The sequence below is a fragment of the Puntigrus tetrazona genome, chromosome 21 (genome assembly GCF_018831695.1).
Source record: "Puntigrus tetrazona isolate hp1 chromosome 21, ASM1883169v1, whole genome shotgun sequence".
Taxonomy (NCBI): domain Eukaryota; kingdom Metazoa; phylum Chordata; class Actinopteri; order Cypriniformes; family Cyprinidae; genus Puntigrus; species Puntigrus tetrazona.
Genome location: NC_056719.1, coordinates 11,127,769 through 11,147,902, shown reverse-complemented (window position 1 = coordinate 11,147,902; position 20,134 = coordinate 11,127,769). Strand labels below are relative to the sequence as shown.

The 20,134-nt window shown below is 34.4% G+C and overlaps 3 protein-coding genes across 6 annotated transcripts; 2 read left to right on the top strand and 1 right to left on the bottom strand.

Moving 5' to 3' along the window:
• Window positions 1-1,208: 1,208 nt before the first annotated feature.
• On the top strand, window positions 1,209-7,917 carry ca4c (carbonic anhydrase IV c). 2 transcript variants are annotated; one of them, XM_043220802.1, is made up of 8 exons: window positions 1,209-1,552; window positions 4,213-4,260; window positions 4,380-4,418; window positions 4,965-5,110; window positions 5,254-5,346; window positions 6,072-6,138; window positions 6,243-6,403; window positions 7,231-7,917. In XM_043220802.1, exons 1-8 carry the CDS (start codon window positions 1,354-1,356, stop codon window positions 7,423-7,425), a joined length of 948 nt encoding a protein of 315 aa, XP_043076737.1. In that variant the 5' UTR covers window positions 1,209-1,353; the 3' UTR covers window positions 7,426-7,917. The 2 variants fall into 2 exon arrangements, with proteins under 2 accessions (XP_043076737.1, XP_043076736.1); XM_043220801.1 differs by having other exon boundaries at window positions 4,380-4,544.
• Window positions 7,918-8,270: 353 nt separating this feature from the next.
• On the bottom strand, window positions 8,271-15,988 carry asl (argininosuccinate lyase). 2 transcript variants are annotated; one of them, XM_043220703.1, is made up of 16 exons: window positions 15,773-15,987; window positions 15,451-15,645; window positions 13,803-13,886; window positions 13,643-13,699; window positions 13,467-13,564; window positions 13,301-13,378; window positions 13,074-13,151; window positions 12,545-12,597; window positions 12,347-12,409; window positions 11,905-12,019; window positions 10,428-10,512; window positions 9,348-9,407; window positions 9,190-9,273; window positions 8,884-8,964; window positions 8,693-8,799; window positions 8,271-8,597 (listed from the first exon to the last, which is right to left on the bottom strand). In XM_043220703.1, the coding sequence occupies exons 1-16, from the start codon at window positions 15,785-15,787 to the stop codon at window positions 8,453-8,455; spliced, it is 1,398 nt and encodes a 465-aa protein (XP_043076638.1). In that variant the 5' UTR covers window positions 15,788-15,987; the 3' UTR covers window positions 8,271-8,452. The 2 variants fall into 2 exon arrangements, with proteins under 2 accessions (XP_043076638.1, XP_043076639.1); XM_043220704.1 differs by lacking the exons at window positions 9,190-9,273; window positions 9,348-9,407 and having other exon boundaries at window positions 15,773-15,988.
• A 748-nt stretch (window positions 15,989-16,736) lies between these two features.
• On the top strand, window positions 16,737-19,522 carry LOC122326577 (calcitonin gene-related peptide-receptor component protein). Of its 2 annotated transcripts, none has more exons than XM_043221556.1 (6): window positions 16,737-16,822; window positions 17,419-17,455; window positions 17,873-17,971; window positions 18,095-18,189; window positions 18,518-18,575; window positions 19,254-19,522. In XM_043221556.1, exons 1-6 carry the CDS (start codon window positions 16,815-16,817, stop codon window positions 19,383-19,385), a joined length of 429 nt encoding a protein of 142 aa, XP_043077491.1. In that variant the 5' UTR covers window positions 16,737-16,814; the 3' UTR covers window positions 19,386-19,522. The 2 variants fall into 2 exon arrangements, with proteins under 2 accessions (XP_043077491.1, XP_043077490.1); XM_043221555.1 differs by lacking the exon at window positions 16,737-16,822 and adding an exon at window positions 16,889-16,969.
• The last annotated feature ends 612 nt before the right edge of the window (window positions 19,523-20,134 follow it).

Below are 20,134 nucleotides of genomic sequence, written 5' to 3'. Positions count from 1 at the left end.
CCAAACTACGACATAAAATAAAAGAAAATTCTTTTCCATTTTTCTTGCCATTTTCGCCCGTACAATAGAAGTCACTGTTAATGACAAAATTCTTCATTCTTCGTGAAATACCTTCTTTTGTGTTTCACGGTAGAAAGACAGTCATACAATGGAATGGAATGTATCTTTTTTAATATGTTTTATTTATCTTTAAGATTACTGCCCAGTAACAAGCTGTTGTATTCCTAAAGGTACAATTCGTGCATTTTTTCTATCTGATATCTTCACTTATTTGGTGACACCAGTCTGTGAGTGTTTAGGTATGGTATGTAGAACACAATATATAGCGATTCTCTTAAGTGCCTCTTACTGTAGATGTCAATAGAAGATTCTCCATGATGAATTAAGAGTCAACGAGGCATCACACTGCAGATCTTAGTGGACTATTACAAAACCAAGTATATTTAATTCCTTTTTTCTAATTCTCTACTGTCCCTTTGCTGCCTACTGTTTACCTTCCACTTCATTCACTCGCAATCACACGTCCATGCTATATGATGTCCATAAAATGGAGCCATTTCATTTTGTCTGGCTAAAGCTCAACAGGGCAGACCTTCATGCCGAGTTGACTTTAATGACTTTTTAATAGGTCTCTCCGTTTTAACGACGCAGTACAACAGCTCCAGTCATTTTATTGGAATGATGAATGATTGAGACGAGGCTAACATTAATTTAATTTACAGCACAGGCTTCCCATCTTTAAAAGCCCAAAACGGCATCGCAAGAGGCAAAGAAAGAGAGAGGGATGGGGTGCGTTCATTATGTCGGAAAAAGGCTGGGGTGATTTATGATAGCAGCATTGTTGTTTTCCCTTATCTCTAATTAGACGCTTTTGTCGTGCTAACTGATTTCAGTGTCAAAGCAACAAGACATGGTTAACAAGACAGGCCGCCTTGTTCTACAGCATGCATCATTCTCAAACCAGTCACTTGAGTCAAAACGTCCAAACATGTCCTGACACCCCACATGCTTAATTAGTCTCAGAGTCACCTGGAGGGACTGAAATGATTTCCTCCATGGATATATGTTGCTCACTGACAAGCAGCGTTCATTTCTCCTCACGCGTGTGCTGCAGAGGATTTGAAGCATGTGCGTTGCCTCGAAGTCAAACTTTACAGTGTGCTTAAAACTCCGGGCCCCACAACAGGAATAATAAACAGCTTTTGTTTTGATCTCTAGTCCTGTAGAATAGTGCCCTCTGCAGGCTATTTGATAAAGCAAACTCATTAAGCCGTAGTTCAGGGAAAACTTCACTAGGTTCAACTGCCTGTAGGTTGTTTAGTGGGAGTTAAATGTCCTCATCAAGGGCCTCGAATGCCCTACTTTGCTGCCCTACACCTGTCATTTAAACTCTTACCTGTAAAACGCTCTTTCCCTTCTCCCCTCCTTCCTTTCCTCTATTATATAAAATGGGTTCCTGTCACACAAGGCATTGAGATTTGTATTTGTATTGTAGACATGACATCCATTCTGTCGGTCTCATCTGTTCTGTTGGTTCTAAAGCTCTGCTCAGGTAAGTCAGAAGATCTATCTATCTATCTATCTATCTATCTATCTATCTATCTATCTATCTATCTGAGCTGGCTGGGTGGTCTTCTATCTCTCTGGCTAGTTTATCTGTCTGGCTGTGTATCTCTGGCTGTCTGGCTGCATGCTGTTGAATAAATGACAGCTTAAAGCAAAATAGAAAAGGCAACATTTTGACAAGCAATAGCATAAATTCTTGTATGTCTTGCATTTTATAAAGCCAAGTTTTATAAAGTTGTTAAAGCAGAATATAATCCTAAAAAATTAATATTCACTAACTTAAAAAAAGTAAAAGATGTTACTGGGCTCCATCGCAATGAATGAAACGGAACGTTGCTCTATTTACCTACAGCTGTTAATTTATATATATACAGATAGACAGATAGATAGATAGATAGATAGATAGATAGATAGATATAGATATATAAAGGCTAGTCATTGTAAATAGAATAGTAGAATAGAGTTTGCAGTTTTATATAGAACATACAGAGTCCAAAAGTTTGAGACCACTAGAGAAAATGCTTTTATTTAGTTTTTTCTTAAGTGGACTAGCCTATATTGACGTTGTAAAATTTAGGTTACCTACATAACCAGCCTGGCTAGACATTAATAATAAATGAACACAAAAACCTACAAATTAATAATATAGCAAATAATTCACCCCAGAGTTGTATTTCCCCAGCCTTTAATTCGTTTCTTCGTGATTCTGTAAAGATTTGCCTAGCAAGGAAAAGAAATTATAATCTGCTGAATATAGAAATTGATAGTTATCAGCTGTTATGAATTGCATCATGGCACAGTAGTAGTATTATTTAGAGTAGTACTACTTTGGTCCAGTGTCTCGAATTCTACTATGGCAGATACAACCCTCAGTTAAAAATAAATAAATGAATAAATCAAATTTACGTATTAGCTAATTGGTAAACAGTCGCAGTCAGTTTTATGTTTTCATTCATACCTGTGCGTCGCTAAAATAGCCTTCCCTCATTGCTGATCCTATCAGGCGAACGGACCTTTCCCGTGAGCAAATAGAAAAATATATCAGCAAAAGTGAGAAGATAGCGAAGTTAAGCACAGGGAGCTTCTCAATGAAAAAATAAAATAAATAAAGCCGCAGTTCCAGCTGAACAGCGAGCAGGCGCGATCCCGTGAAAGTGACGTAGATAAGAAGCGCGCGTGCAGGGGTGACGCTGCACGGAATGTTTATATGCGTAGAAGGGGAAAATAATATGAATAGAAAAAGTACTGATGAAATAAGTTATTATATTGAGATTGCATTGCACAGAATTGTGGAGGCATGAATGTCCACTGACTGAAAGATGCTGAAGTTTTCTAATTGCATAATTAGTAAATTGTTATAAATATTTATATTGTAAGTACAACTCAATAATCAGCTTTGCCTATGCATAAACACTTCTACAAGCTATCTGGTGGAATTTTAGTCGAACTACAGCCTCATTTTCCTGCTCCTTTTTTGTGCATTTTGCATGTTTAGGTAAACTGTTTTGGTTAACTACCATGCAGCTAATAATATCAAATTTTTGCACATTGTTTTTGTTTTGTTTTTTTTAATGAAAGACTTCAATATGATGCTTGCACATGCCAAGTTTTTTTTTTTTTTACAGCATATTTGCTCGGACAGTCAGTGATTTTACTCTGTTATTAGTTAATCTAGCCTGTAACGCAGTGCATCTTGGGTTACTGAATCCAGACAGGTTATTTTTTAACAGAGAGTCACCTTGAGTCGTTTATATTTTCTGACCTCTTAAAAGTTCACTTCTTCTTTCGCTTGCTTTGATGTAATACAAACAAGTGTGCATAACATAAGCTTCAGTGCAACTTTTCTTTCTTATGCAACAGTTTAGTTCACTGCAGCAAAAAAAAAAAACTAATACCAAGCTTAAAATCACCTATTTTAAAAAAAAAGACAAATTTATTAATCGTCATCCTCATTAGTAAAATAAAGAATAAAAAAAAAATAACTAAAATTAAACTACTCTGTTAATTAATTAAAAAGAAACTGCAATTAACACATTAAATATGAAACTTTAAAGTAGAAAGGCTAATACAGTATTTTCTTGTAAAGTGTGTAACGCCAATAATCTTTGTATTATATTTGTAATTGTATTAGAACAAAAGTACTCTCACTTATGGAGAAAATAAGGTTTCAGGGTTTTTGTCCTTGACTTTGAAATTCAATGGGTCCAAAGAAACAACACCATTGGTCCCTACTGACTTCAGACACTGTCTGTAGTGTTTCATAAAGACATAAAGTCAAACAGGTTGGAATGACATAAGGGTGAGTAAATGATGAATTTTCTTTATTTGTGCAAAATGGGATGAAAGTGCACAAGTGGGTAATGTGAAAACCCTTAAGGTGCCCTTGTATTCAAGCACATGTTCTGCGCTCAATCAAAGCTGGTGATCAGGAGGGGGACTCAGTTAGATGGCTCACTGATTATCAGGAAAAACTTTGTGAATCAAAGCATGGCTTTATATGGCCGCAAAATAAACAAATTCGTTAGTTAATGACCACCATCATAACTGGTCCTCAAGACCTCTCTGAACTTTGGCTTCAAGTCATCTAAATACGTTCCAGTAGTGGTCCATGGAACCAGTTGCATCAGGTTGTTGTCTTTGTTCCAGGCGAGTGGTGCTACCAGAGCCAGTTTTCCTGTCAGGACGCATGTAGAGGTGAGAACAGACACACAAGACAGTTTGTACCTGGACCCAGCCTCTCGGGATTTTGCACAGTCATCTCCAACGCAAAGTCATTGTTCAGCGAAACGTGTTTTTCCAATTGTGTCTTTCAGTTCCTTCGGAGTGGAAGAATGCGTTTCCTAATTGCGGAGGTCAGAGACAATCGCCTATCAATATCGTCACACGCAAAGTGAAGCATGATCCAAAACTGACCAATATTATCTTTGATGGTCATGACAAGGTTTTTAATATGAGTGTGGAAAACCATGGACATTCAGGTAGATGAACTGAAATGTAAAGGCCTAAAAAATGTATATCATTTATTTCATCTCATCTCCAGAACACAAATGAATCATTTTTGTCCATACACTGAATATCCCAAATTATAGAACAATGTGGAAGAGATTGAGCAAGTGCAATTAAACTGTTTACCATCATTTCTGAACTCTATGTGCATTTATCAATGATTGTATGTAAATAAAAGCCTTTTCGTCATATATAGAAAAACAAGTGTCTTGCAGGATTTATTAAACATATGATCGTTTGTGTTTCTAAGATGAGCGAAAGTCTTATTGGTTTGGAATGATATGAGGTTGAGAAACTGATTACAGAATCCTGATTTACTCTGAATTCTGTGAACTTTCAGATCTTGCCGTTGTAAGAGTTAAGTATAAAACAGGCTCTATGCTTCTTCCCAGCTTACTTCACTCTCCCTCAGTCTGTGCGTCTCCTTGGAGGGGGTCTGCCAGCCGCATACAAGGCCATTCAGTTTCACCTGCACTGGGGAGAGAACAGCGGCCAGGGGTCCGAGCACTCTGTGGACGGGGAGCGTTATCCCATGGAGGTGAGAGTCTATGTCACTATCAAACATATATGGACAATAATCTCCTTAATAGCTAAGTATATTGATATTTTCATCAAGTTATGATCTTTATTATTAGCCTGTATTATATTATATTATATAAAATTGTGCATTTTGTCTTCCAGCTCCATATTGTTCACATTAAAGAGAAGTATGGCAGCTTGGGAGAGGCTCTAAATGACTCTACAGGGGTGGCAGCACTTGCCTTCTTTTTTGAGGTACCGCTGCTCTTGTGAGGTTCCGTATGTCTCATACCTTCAAAAACTTCTGTGAGAAATCGATCTGAACGCAAACTCTTAAAGCGACATTTCACCTAAGCAGTTTTTTTTATTACATCACTGAAATACTATTATAGATTTTTTCAATATATTGAATAGTTTTGTTTTATTTTTAATTTAGTTGTGCGTTCTAAAGCTTTTCTCAGAATTGCATGATATAAACTCTAAAATTGTGATCTATAAAGTCAGAATAGTCAGATATAAAACAGAATTGCAATATGCAGTTGCAAGAGAAGTCAGAATGGTGAGATAAGTCACAATTACCTTTTTTATACAGTGGCAGAAATGGATTCAAATGATTAATCGCATCCAAAATAACAGTTTTTCTTCATATAATACATGTATGTGTACTGTGTATATATACATACACATACAGTATAAACATAACATTTGTCTCATATGCATGCATGCATTTGTATTTATATATGCATAATGAATATACACAGTACAAAAAACCTTTTATTATACACTAATATATATATATATATATATATATATATATATATATATATATATATATATATATATATATATATATATATATATACACTGCAGGAGTCATACTTTGATGACATTTTATATGACCTTTTCATTATTTTGGGTCAATATCTCTTTAATGAACAGTGCAGTCTGTATTAAAACTTGATTTTTGCAATCCCCTTCAGGTGACCACTGGCCAAAACAAACAGCTTGACAGAGTCATAAAGGCTTTAGGAAAAGTCCGACATGAAGGTGAGTCATTATTTAAGATTTATTATTTAATATTTGTTTGATTAGTTGTCTATTCAACTGTTTCGTCTGTATTGTGGTTCCACATTACCCAATATGATCAAAAGGAAACAGCAGTGAAGTTGAAGACTTTAAATTGGGCGACATCATCCCACCAGCCAATAAACTGAACTACTATCGGTACTTGGGTTCCTTGACCACACCAGGATGTGACCAGGCCGTCGTGTGGACGGTTTTCCAAAAGACTCTGCCCATAAGCAAAAATCAGGTACAGAGAGATTTTTTCTTTCATGCATAGACCAGAATGAAATCTTGATATAAGTCAACAATAATTAATCACCAGTATCCCAGGAGAATTAAAACAAGACACTACAGGCAAAATCATTTTTATTTCTAAAATAATATAATTTATTTTATTGCACTTTATCTTTCAATTGCAATTACACTATATACTTGTTTTCTTAAAATGAGTCTTATATCAAACATATATAACTAATGCAAAACCTTCCTATCCCTATCTATATTCTGAAAGCTTTGAAAGGTTTGTTTATATGTCGGTAGAATAATTTACATAACATTTATTTATCCTAAAAACATCGTGATTTTTTTCTTGCTGTTGACAGTATTTTCTGGTTTATGGTCTGATATAAAGTAGATATCCAAAATCCTCTCTAGTAACCTTAGAAATAGAGAAATAGCGAAAGAAAAATGATGCTTGGAAAGATTCCAAGTAGGTTCACAAATTCCTAAAAAATTAGATATTAAATCATTTGTTTCAATAATATGCCGTACGACTGCAAACAAAACCATAAATTATCAAATGTAGTGAATAACTGTAACATATTAATCCTTATTCATTTTTGGGTGAACTATTCCTTTAATTTTGAAACGTTATGAAACCATAATTCTGAACCTGGATTTATTCAACGTGCAAATGTGTGCCTATTTAATTAGGTAATGGATCACAAAACCACTTAATGCACTGTAATTAAACAACTAATCCTTTTCACCTATAGCCTTATGTATGTAGCCTTAAGCATATGAACATGGAAAGGCAGAATTGAACTCAAACGCATTTTTCTTTTCCCGCTTTAGCTGATGTCAATGGATAAACAGCTGTTATTCGGAACAGAAAAACCAATGACTGGAGTTTTCCGTCCCGTGCAGAATCTGAATGGACGGGTTGTGTACACGTCTGTGCCAGCTCACAGTCTGTGCGTCCTGCCCAGTCTGATCACCCTGTTTCTGTGCCTCTTTTGTGTTTTTGGACAACAAAGGTGTTTTCACTGAATGGTAGAGACCGCATCTCTTTTAACAAAGGATGTTCCATATTAAACTTCCAGAAGCAAAGTATACGTAATCAGCTGAGCACTGAAGTGAAGGCACTGGGACAGATCTCTGGCACTGACCGTGGAAAAGAGATATCTATTTTCTGTGTTCACACAGCTATTCATATTCTCATTGTTACCTCTTATGTCTTCCGATGTGCTCTTTTAGTTGTGGCAGCTTTGGCAATTTTTTGGGTTTCTCATATGTTTTCCATTACTTTTTTGGTTAGCATTTAAAGTATTTTAAAATATATTCTATCTATAGTGCCGTCAAAAGATTAATCTCGATGAATCACACTCGTCCAAAAGTTTTTGTCTACAAATTATGTGTATGTACGGTGTATATTTATTATACAAGTTTATTAAAGCATATATTTTGAAAATATGTCCATGCATTTATGTGTTTATATATTTATATTCATATAAATCATATCATATATTGAAATATTTAATATATAAACATATTTCTCTTAAATATATACACACGTGTGTATTTATACATACATTATAAATGTATAAAGTACACACACATATAATAAATAAAAACAAATTTCGCATGATCATTTGACAGCACTATATATATATATATTGCTGGGAAGGATTTCCATTTATATTTATTTGTACCAATGATTATATTTGTAAAGAAGTCTTCAAAATGTTAAACAGCGTTTGAATGTGGCCCACTTAAAGCTTTCTGCTTCTCCATTAGGTTTATTCCAATTAATTCCATATGTTTTGGTTCGATCATTCAACTTGATACAAATAAGTAAAGCATGATTGTTTCAAAAATGTTAATAAAAGTTCAAATGAAGTGCCAACACAAGTTCTTTATTTAGTTGCAACTATATTTCATTGTACATATGGTTTGTCAAATAAAGATGCACATTTTGTAACTAATAGAAGTTTTCTTATATGTAACATGCAGGCATAACAAGTCAAATTCATATATGAACGAGCACCTGCTGCTGACCTTTGTAGAAATGATATGGTTATTGTTTTTGTGCATGTAACCAGGTTCTAAAGTGCTGGATTTGAGCCGTGACGCTGCTCCTGGCCGTGCCACCGGGGGCGCTGTACTGTTCAACGCTTTTGATGTAGTCCCACACCGAAGAAACATCCTTGTCAAACAAAGGGCTGTAGAGATAAATAAAATAATTCACAAGTGTTACCTATTCTAACATGCTACCAAAAATCTACATATACAGTCATACTTTTAGTTTGAATCTGACCTGACGGTTTGAAGGTCCTCTACGGTGAGTTTGGACAGATGGATGTTCTTAGATTCAGCGATATAAACGGCTTTCCCAGCACAACTGTGGGCCTCTCTGAAAGGCATCTTTGACATATATGTATACATGTCAGATTTCATCCAGCCGTACTGACATGTGAAATCTGTATTTTGATGGATTGATAGACTTACTCCTTTTCTGACCAGATGGTAGGCAAGATCAGTGGCCAGCATATCTGGGCTGAGGGCCCCTTCCATCGCTATTTGGTTGACCTTAGGAACGGAAAAGTACAAGTGCTTCAGATATACTGCGCAAAAAAAAGGAAACAAAACAATTTTTAAGCCGTTCAGATTTTATACTGACAATGGATTACGACACCCTCAAACACTTCTGCATCTCATTCAGCATTTCACCTACTTACTGTTTAAATGTAGTAACAGTTTTGTTTTTGACTGCATTATTCGTGACAAAACATTGTGTTCTAACTCGTCTCTCACCTTTAGAGTTGAAATAACACCTGTTGCCACCTGCAGCACAGCATGTACTGTATCGTATGTGTCAAACATGGCCTCCTTATCCTCCTGCAGCGACCAACATATATTTAGAAAATCTTTTAAAGTAAAACGATCTCTTTTTTTGGCTATCAGGGACATACCTGTAGGTCTTTGTTGTATGTGCTGGGTAAGCCCTTGAGAGTCATCAGAAACCCTGCACACTGGATTACAATCAAATATAAATTAAAGTGTTTTGTATAAAAAAAGTGTTTTGTAAAATTGTTATCTTACCTTTAAGGGGTATGATTACATATGGTAAAAATATGTTAATTATATAAAACATTTTCATTTTAATATTAAACTAAGTTTAATATTTTTTTATTATAAATCTAGGTATTCACTGATAGGGAAATTATGATTAATAAATCAACAATTAATTTCATGCTATGAAATTCTGTTAATTTTTCTTCATTTTAATGAATAATATTTAAAATACTGATATAATACCCAGTCTCATGAAAGTGTGTATAAACAGTATGCCAAATAAACAAATTTGGTATCATATGCATGTGAAAATTGCGTTTTATATGAATGCCAAACACATACGTGTCATATATATGCCAAAGTCCACTTTTGCATATCAACACAAGTTTATGTTTTTATTTGTCATATTATTTACAAGCATTTTCATAAGGCTCAAAAATTCTGGCCAGTAAGCCAATAAGTATATATGTTATAACGAATATACAAATAATTATATTATTTTAATATTAAAATATTACATTTGTTAAGTATCTTAATTTGTATTCTTTTTAAAATAATTTATGTATTATTTTTACTCTAATATTTTATTGCTGTTTTTATTTAAAATATTCTGATCATTATTTAAATGTTATTACTGATAATCAACAGATTTATTTTTAATTTTTTTATTTTTTTTTTTACAGCATTATTAAAATATTAATGTTTTCAAAAAGACTAACTGTAGGTGAAAGCTGGATAACAGTTAAGGCAATCTTATTTTAAAAACATAAGGAAAAAGCATGCTATTAAAGATATAAGGCACCATTATATTGCGCATTCCTAAATGAATAGCAACTAAACTGACAGCCCTAATAATAATTATTAATTTGCCATAGATTGACCTTAATCATAATGCTAATTATTTAAATGACAGGAGTATCTCTGTAGGCCAGTTCTGGTGCCTGGGGTTGGCTTCATTAGTCAGTGCTGTATCTTACTCTGCCAAACACCCGTCCTGCTTTGCTGCGGATGAGCTCCAGGCTGTCTGCGTTCTTCTTCTGAGGCATTAAACTACTCCCAGTGCTGCTTTCGCAAACACAAACACAACAGCTCTGATTAACTACACACATACAAAGCAGAAGTGGATTGAATCCCTCAGTACACATCAGTCAGCTCGTGTTCACAGTATCTGTGTTGATCTACCAATTAAGACAACGCACTAAACCCTGCACTGCGCGGAAGACAGTCAGCGTTTCCGAACATGATAATGTTGTTAATAAATAGGCAATAATTATTTCTGAGTGAACATTTACTATTTAACTAAGGTCAGTACAAGCGGCGCGGCAATTATGTGGTTAATAAAGATAAATCAGTGAACGTTAACAGGGCCGAACATTTCACAGGCCGTAAAGAATTATAGTATGAGGAGAAAATGTATTTGCTTTAACAACGTAGAATGTGTGATGACGGGAGCAGGTACATGTGCACTCACTGACATTTCTGGGCAAATGTACCATGAAAGTCGTTTGAATTCATTCATTTGCAACTCTGCTTAAAGCTCAAGCCAGCAGCTCCTACAGCTTCATGATGGAAATGTGCATACGTGATAAGTGGGGTGAAAACATTGCAGAACATGGTATTAATATAAAGAAAAATGTTGTTAACCCAAGGGCTTTGAAATGAATGATTTCTCTGCTGTGATTTTATTTTCGGGGCCTATACACAAGATATGTTATTGAGTTCAATCTACTCTTTATGTTCATCGGGGCTGTATTTATTTGACTAAAAATACAGTAAAAAGAGTAATATTGGGAAATATTATTAGGATTTAAAATTACTTTTTTGTATTTGAATATATTAAAAATAATAATAATTATATATATATATATATATATATATATATATATATATATATATATATATATATATATATTATAGTTCTCTCAAGTTAATCTCAATTACTACTACTACTAATAATAATAATAATACAACTTTTTGTTCGCATAATATGTGTGTGTGTGTGTGTGTGTACTGTGTATATTTATTTATTCTTCATGATATAAAATATGTAGAAAAAACATGTAAATATAAATACACACATACAGTATATATTTAAATATATATTTATATTTATAGTCATATAATTTATATTATTAAAAATGCATTTAATATATAAACATATTTTTCTGAAATATATACATGAATGTGTGTATTAATATATACATAATAAATATATACAGCACACATAAATATATTATGTATTGTAAACAAAATCGTTTGACAACACTAGTATTATCTATGTACTAGTTTTTTGTGCTTTTTTCAAAGGAGTAAAGCACTGACAGAATGTGGTTAAAACATGACCCAGGTCACACCCAGGACTGCCTGATGAGCTTAATGAATGAATGTCTATCAGTGTAAAATATTTTACAATTCTGAATAATATTCCTATTATAAATCATGTGCTGTCCTCACCTGTATGCATCGCTCAGAGTGATGAAGGAGAACTCCTTTGTGCTGAATAAAATCAGATCCTCCGCCATCTTGCTGAGGTGTGTGAGACACATGGATCCCCAAAAGAGAAATTCAGCTGTCCAAAAACATACAAAATTAACTATTTACCAAAAATTTAAATACTGTAATCCTTTACTGTAATCATCATGTTGATCGAAATCTTTATTCTGTTGAACTTAAAGTAAGATGTTTTAAAGAATGTCAGTAACTGAACAGTTTCGGCGGCTGAAGAAGAAGTTCTTTTGTTTCCCAGAAAAGTATAAATATAAGTCAGACAGGGTCAGTAAACGATGACAGAATCTTCATTTTTTATGTATTATCCATTTATTTACAAAGGATAATGATGATCTGTGAAGTTAATCATGATACTCGGAGATGATTTCTGCAGCATGAATATACATACCAACAAAATCCCTCTGTCCAGTAGCGTCCATGCTGTTAATGCTGATGCTATCAAAATTGAGTTCTGGAGAGTGATTAAAAAAAAACATCAGATGAAAACAATTCAAACAGGTGACCGGTTTGACCTGAACACAAACATATATCACACGAAACAAACTTCATGAATCGTTAAATATATGGGAATACAAATGAGGTCAACCTTGACGAAGAAGCTCTCGATCAATGTTAAAGGGATTCCCAGCAATGGCTCCACTGCAAAATATCACATATCAACATATCTCAAACAGATCCATTTAATACAATATAAGGGTGTGCGGTAATGTTCAAAAGCTTTGGGTCGGTAAGAGTTTTGTAAACTATTTAGTCAGGATTCAGTAAAAAGCACAGTAAAGACATCTATAATGATGACTTTGTATTTCAAATAAATGCTGTTCTGTTATTACATATAATCAAAATGTATCATGTATCAACGCTTTCACGAAAACATTAAGCAGTAAGTGTTTTCTACATTGCAAAATAATGAGAAATGTTTCTTGAGCATCAAGAATCGTCACATTAAAATGATTTCTGAACGGCCGTGTGACACTGAAGACTGGAGAAAATAGTTCTTAGAAATCATAATACCATTTCAAAATATTACTATTTTACTGTATTTCTAACCAAATCAATTCAACCTTAATGAGAATTGTTTTAAAGAGATTTCAATATTACAAATACACAAAGCTGACCTTCCTAGTGGCATCACATTAACACGTCTCCTGATGTCCTCCAGCCGTTCGACATCTCTGCTTAGTGCCACTGCGTGACTGCAAGAAACCACGAACGACGAACAGTTATGCCCACACATACGTACCAACATGTACAAACACATGTCCAAATATACACGACCACGACACTTAACACATTACTGTTGGCTCGTCTCGAGTAAAACGTAATTCTTCTACTTGAAATGCACCTGAGAATCCAGTGACTCCATCTGATTGGCTGAGCCCTCTGCATGTGAGTGTATCCAGGGCACAGGATATCGATCTCTCTGGACGGACAATAGGAAAATAGTGTGGGCTGTGTGTTGGGTAATTGTACATTAGTCAGAGCTCTACAGGTGTCTTGATCATTCTTACGCCGCGGCTCTTTCCACCATAGTGCCGATGAGCTGCAGAGCCAGTCCTTTGAGAGCGGCGATAGCGTCCCGCAGCCAGAGACGCATATCTGTTGCAACCTATTCAACAAATAGAAAGAGCTCAGCCAAAAGCCTGTACGCCTGTAGATATCGTGTCACAAATTATTACATTTAAACCTGATCGTTTCTGCTCCTGCCCGTGTGAAGCTTTCCAGCTGGATCACCAATAAATTCCTTTAAAAGAAGGAAAGGCATGAACTTTGCTTGAATTTCGGTTCCTAAGGAAGTATGTTCTCACCCAATAAAAGTAAATCAATTAGGAAGGTGTTCTTTTGACCTTTAGCCTGCGTTCATTGGCTGTGTGGATATCCTCGTCTCCTGGTTTGATCTTGAACTCGCCTTTGGACCACTCATCAAAGACCTGATGAACAGGAAGTTTATTGAGGTTTTTGCAATATTTACATCTATATAGGGCTTTAGTTGGGGTAAAATAAGTATTGAACACGTCTCCGTTTTCTCAGTAAATATAGTTCTAAAGGTGCTGTTGACATTAAATTTTCACCAAATGTCGGTAACAACCTAAGTAATCCACACATACAAAGAGAACGATACAAAAAAAGTTCAGAAATGAAGTTCTGTGTAATAAAATGAAATGGAAGTATTGAACACGCTTACTGAAATTTATTCACTACTTCGTACAAAAGCCTTTGTTGCTAATGACAGCTTCAAGATGCCTCTTGTATGGAGAAACTAGTTGTATGCATTGGTCAGGTGAGATTTTGGCCCATTCCTCCACACAAACAGTCTTCAAATCTTGAAGGTACTATGAACTCTACTGGTAGACTTAAGCTGGTGTCGTGCTTTTTTGCACTACTCAATGTGTTCAATGCTTTCCCCTGTGTTATTCCACTTTATTACACTGAACTTAATTTCTGAGCTTTCTTTGTATGTTACTTGGATTTTTACTGATATTTATTGAAGATTTTATGTCAACCGCACCTGCAGAAATATATTTAATGATAAAAATGATGTGTTCAATACTTATTTTACCCGTAACTAAAACCATTAAAAACTTGAAATACAATAAACTTAAATTTAAATTAAATTAAAACTTATTTCTGCCAAGGAAACATTTCTCATTTTCATTTAGTGTAACTTGATAGTAATGATACTAAAACAACTAAAACTAAAGTAAAAATAAATAAAAGCTATGTAGACAGAAACATAACCAAATCATTAAACTTTAATTAAATTAAACATGAAAAATATTGAAAAAATTCTAAATATTTGGAAAAACTATAATATTATCTAATATTATTACTCCAAATGAACACTACAGAGGCTATATAAAGGTATATAAAGTACAAAGGTGTTGTATTAATAGTCCGAATTTGTGTTTTCTCTAGCAGAAGTGTGTTGGTTTCAAATGCCATCTTAAATTAGAATTATTAGAATATTTATATTAAAATAATACAATAATATAGATATAAATCACTTAAACTTCTAAAGAAAAAAAAACATATTTTTTCATTTTTTTAGGTTGAAAATCAGTTTCTCACACTACATTGCACTATTATTATTATTCATTTTTTGTAATTAACTTTTAAGTTTCTGCTGCTTCATACCAGTTTTAGTGTGACAACTAGCCCCAGTCTCCTCTGTTTGGCCAAAAGCGCTGTCAGAGTGCCATGTTGAAGTTTACAATAGGCATCATCTGCATTGTCACATGACTATTGTTTTGTGTCTGTGTCAGGGCATATTTTTGTCTGTGATGTATTAAACGCTGGTGTCAAAGGGGGAATGGACTATGGTACAGTATACTGGTAAATATTTACAAAGCAGCATCTTAGATGAAGTTTCGTGAGAAAGCCGACACTGTAAAAAAAAAAAAAAAAAAACCACACACACACACACACACACACACACCTGAACGCTATCAGGCGATTTTATGAGTCGGGTAATGTGGTGGTAAATATTATAATCACCTTGTCAAGTCCTGTAAGAATCTGTTGCATCTCGTTTTGTGTGACCAAACCTGCTTTCTGTAAAGCTTTGACATAAGCTTTACTCCCTTTAATATCGGCCTCCCACATGCGCTGGTCGTACGCGATTGACGCGTTGAACTTTTCCATTATAGGGTCGGTGTTTCCCACAAAGCGACCACCCCATAGTTTATTTCCCTATTCAACACAAAGTAATAAACATAAACATCACGGCAAGTCACAGCTTGCTGTTTCTGACAGGTTTGGAAAGCCTGCGCGACAGGCAAAAAAACGCGCTAACTTTAGAAAGATGAGCGGTCTTTACCTCTGAACTTGCCATTGTAACAGCCTCAAGCAGTCTTTACGTGCGATGATGAGCAAACCGACAACCAAAGCTTATGATTGAAACACAAACAAGAATTGTAGGATATTTAAAAGACCAAATCAGTGGCGTATGCTTTCACCGAATCATGAGAATGAATTGCTGTTGGTGGCTGTACATCCAGTTGATTGTGACATGCATTTCTTCCTCGTTTATTTTGGGAACGCGAAAACCTGGCCCACAATATGCTAATTAGATATTCGCGAACCAACCAAATTCCAAAGCGCCATTTTTCGGGAGCTGTCAATCATTTTACAGAACAAATCACCTTTACTGTACTGAAGCCTAAAGTTCCGCCTCCCTGACGAGAGAATATGCAGTTACAGCTTTGGACGGTGGATGGCGATATATCCTTAAACAGCGAAATTAAGCAAATAAGAATAAATATAGTTGTACTTAAGTATTTTATTTAACTTTTATGGCTTTTTTATATATATTTGTAATATACCTGGGTAAATACATCAAATTAACGTAATTAACGTAGCGTATTTAGGGGGATGATGACCTTAATTTATTGCACAACCATATTTGTAATTTTTGCCTTGATTGCTTGCAAATGTTTCACTGAGAGTGTGCTCTCGCATCTATTTATGAATCTCTCCCTTTATTCATAGTTTGGTCATTTTATTTTATTTTCAGCTATTTTGTTGATTCCTGCAATCATAAAAGTACAATTATATGCTTATTAAACGTAATATTATTTTATTTATATAATGTAATTTTGTAATATATAATTTATTTATATTTATGTAAATATGATTTTTCTATATGGCTATAATAATTTTTATAGTGTCACTTCAACAATATTTCGCCCTGATTTATTGATTAAAAGTGAAACTTTTACGATTACGACTATACAAAGTATTTGTAAAATGCAATAATTACAGGAATATTTTATTCTACCCACAAACTGGGTGGGAACGTTTAGCAGGCTTCGTTTTCTCGCCGGATCGTTGTTAGCTGTTGAACCAACAAGGCAAGCGAGATGGAAGTGTAAGCGATTTAAATTTGCTTTTATTTATTTAAAGTCAAACTTAAACAAAGTAAGAATTTTTAATTGAAAATGCCCACTATATGGCGCTGTGATTATAAAAACGGTTTTCCAAGTTTACGCTGAAACGACGAAGATATGGGAATCACGTGGGTCCTGTCGTACAACTGATTATGCTGATCTGTTTAAAATGAAATTTATTTTCACCATCAATAGATGAGAGTTCATTTGTGTTTTACGATGATATATATAATCCTCATAATTCATGTTGGTCGTGTTTATAAGCGGGAGGGTTCCTTTACCCTTTGAACTGTAAAACACCGTTTGTTTGTTTATTTGTTGTAGAGATGAAAGTGTAAGCGATTTAAATGTACGTTTATTCGTTTAAAGTCAAACCTAAACCAAGTAATAATATTTTTGTCCTAAAAATAGTGACTTGGATTAGAGTTTCCTTTTGTTCACATACACATAGGCAAAAATTGCAAATGCATTAAATGCAATTGTGTTCGTTTCAATGCTCAAAATGTCTATTGCAGCTGCTGTTAAAACAACATTTTAGGTGATTTGCATGAAGTAATGCAGACATTTTGTTTTGCAGAAGGGACTCCAATGCTGCTATGCTAAGCAATTATGAGGTCAGCATGCATTTTAAACCTTTTTAGTTTCATTTAGGTACATTTGTGTTTTCTGTGTGTGTGTGTTTACATTTTTCCTGCCTGCATTTTACCCACCTTGTTTACATTCTGTAGGAATATATATATATATATATATATATATATATATATATATATATATATATATATATATATATATATATATATATATATACACATATATATACACACACATACATATATATATATATATATATATATATATATATATATATATATATATATATATATATATATATACACACACACATACATATATATAAAAATACATTTGTTGTTTTGACATGCCACTCAGTATGCCTTTAAATTGCCTCCAGGGACAAATAAAATGAATTGAATTGAAAGTTTATTTGTGACAAATGCACTGTATTCCACCAGGTCTATCAGTTGCTGACAGAACTGAAAGAAAAAAGAAAGGAGATGGTTAAAAATAAGCACAGCGTGGGACAGCAGAATCTTAACACCATCATGTATGAGGTGCCTGTTTTTGATGTGATTTGAAGCATCTTGTAAACAAAGATGATATTTTTTTTCTTCATGATCTTTATTCAGGCTTGATCACTCATGCCCTTTAACATTTGACGTGTCTATCTCGGTTAGACCCTGAAGTACCTCTCCAAGACGCCGTGTGCTCATCAGAATCCAGACACTGTGAAGGAGTTCCTCACTGCTATGCTGCCTCACAAGCTCACCAAGTGAGTTTTTTTTTCTTTTCTTTTTTAAGATCCGTATTTTGCACTGAAATGTTGTTTTACTGTGAAAACCACAGGCATGGGAAAACTTATAGACATGTCCCAAACGGTGTGACGAGCGCTGTCTGCGTCACACTAAATACAGTGTATAACAACCACTTTGTAATTCCGAGTCTGAGTATAATTGTATAATTCTGAAGATTTGTGTCGTGTGCTTTTTGAGACCATGGTGCAGTTTTGAATTTGATAGTGAGTCTAGTGTCACTGCACCTGTTTTTAGACTGTAACAAAAGCTGACAGACTGTCATTTTTTTTCTGTTCCTCTTTAAAGAGCTGAGAAGTTGCAGCTCCTTAACCACAGGCCTCAGACTGCTGTTGAAATCCAGCTGGTGAGACTATTTTCATTCTTTCTCTCAAAGAAATCTCTTGAGTCAAGAAGTTCCAGATGCCAAAATCAAACTTTATTGGTCTAGACAACAAAGCTGAGACAACATCTGACCAATCTTTCTTGTATTTCACACTTGTATATCTGGTTTTCAAACCTCAATCTCATTATTACTTTTCTCCTTATCTCCTTCATACTTGTGTTTATGTTATTTGTTCAGACTTCTAGTTTATTTGTAATCTGTGCTGTTTCTGGATCCCCGTTTCACTCGTTTCATTTGAGAATACTACTTCAGCAGCCCTTTATTCATATTAAACCTATAAGCTTTATATTTTCATGGTTTGGCTATCTATTATTTCGGTATGGAGTTGAAGGTTAGTATTATAATTTTTTTTGGTAGTATTATATCACATTGTGAATGTGTATTACCACGTTTTGTTGTTTTCACGTGGTATCTGATAGATCGTTTGGATTGGGAACCTCTTAGAACCTAACAAGCGGGTAGTGGCATCCTGCCAGTCAGCTTATTTTAAAAATATAAAACATAAAAATAAATCTTAGGAAAAATATGAATGTGCAATCTGACAGACTGGTACTTGTATAGACATTGAGCCGAAGCGGTCTTACAGCATTCTTGTTTCTTTTGTTAATGTGCGTTCTGATACGTGATCTTACCTTACAGATGGTAGAGGAGAGCGAAGAAAGACTGACAGAAGAACAGATTGATGAACTTATACAGAAAGTCACGCACGTTCTGCCTGGTGACCCTCAGAAAGAAGGGTCTGCTGGCCCCGAGATGGAGACAGACCAATAGCATCACACCTGGACGCTTTGTTTGTGTTGACAATGTTTTTTAAAAGTGATGCTAAGTGTTAAAACATGTATTTGGTTTTTTTTTTTTTTTTTTTATTGTACATATTGAACAAACACATGATAAAGATATTCCTTTCATATGGTTTTGTTGACTTTTTATTTTACTCCATTTGTAGGAGTTGCATTTATCTTCTTTCCGGGGAAAGTGTATCATGGTCTGAAGTCAAAACCATTTCACTTCCTCTCTTGCATCCTTCCTGTATTGCTCCTCTTTTTAATCGAGCACATAGTTATGCTTTTTATTTAGCCACCATTTTAAGATTTGATCTGAGAAAAATTAAGCTAAGCAATGTTTAATGTTATCTATGACCATTTATCATAAGTCTCTACTTACCCAACTGCCTGAATAGAAGATGTCAGTAGGTGGTTGCAACATTGAGCCCTTTTAATAAACTAAGTTTACTAATACTTTTATCCGTAAAGCAGCTGAATGTGAATGTATTTGTAACGTGTAAATTAATCTTAAAAGACGCTTTTTTTTTCATTTCAGCTCTTTGCAAAACAACGCAACGTTGAGGTTTGCAGGTTATTCTTTATTTTATTTCACCTTAATATTAATGAACGTATTGATTAAAAATGTATTATCGCTGGGGGTTCTTTTTAGACGTGATTGTACATTCAGCGCGAGTTTTATTTATGACAGCAATGCCATGTCACAAAGAGAAAACCAATGAAAACCATCTGATTGGC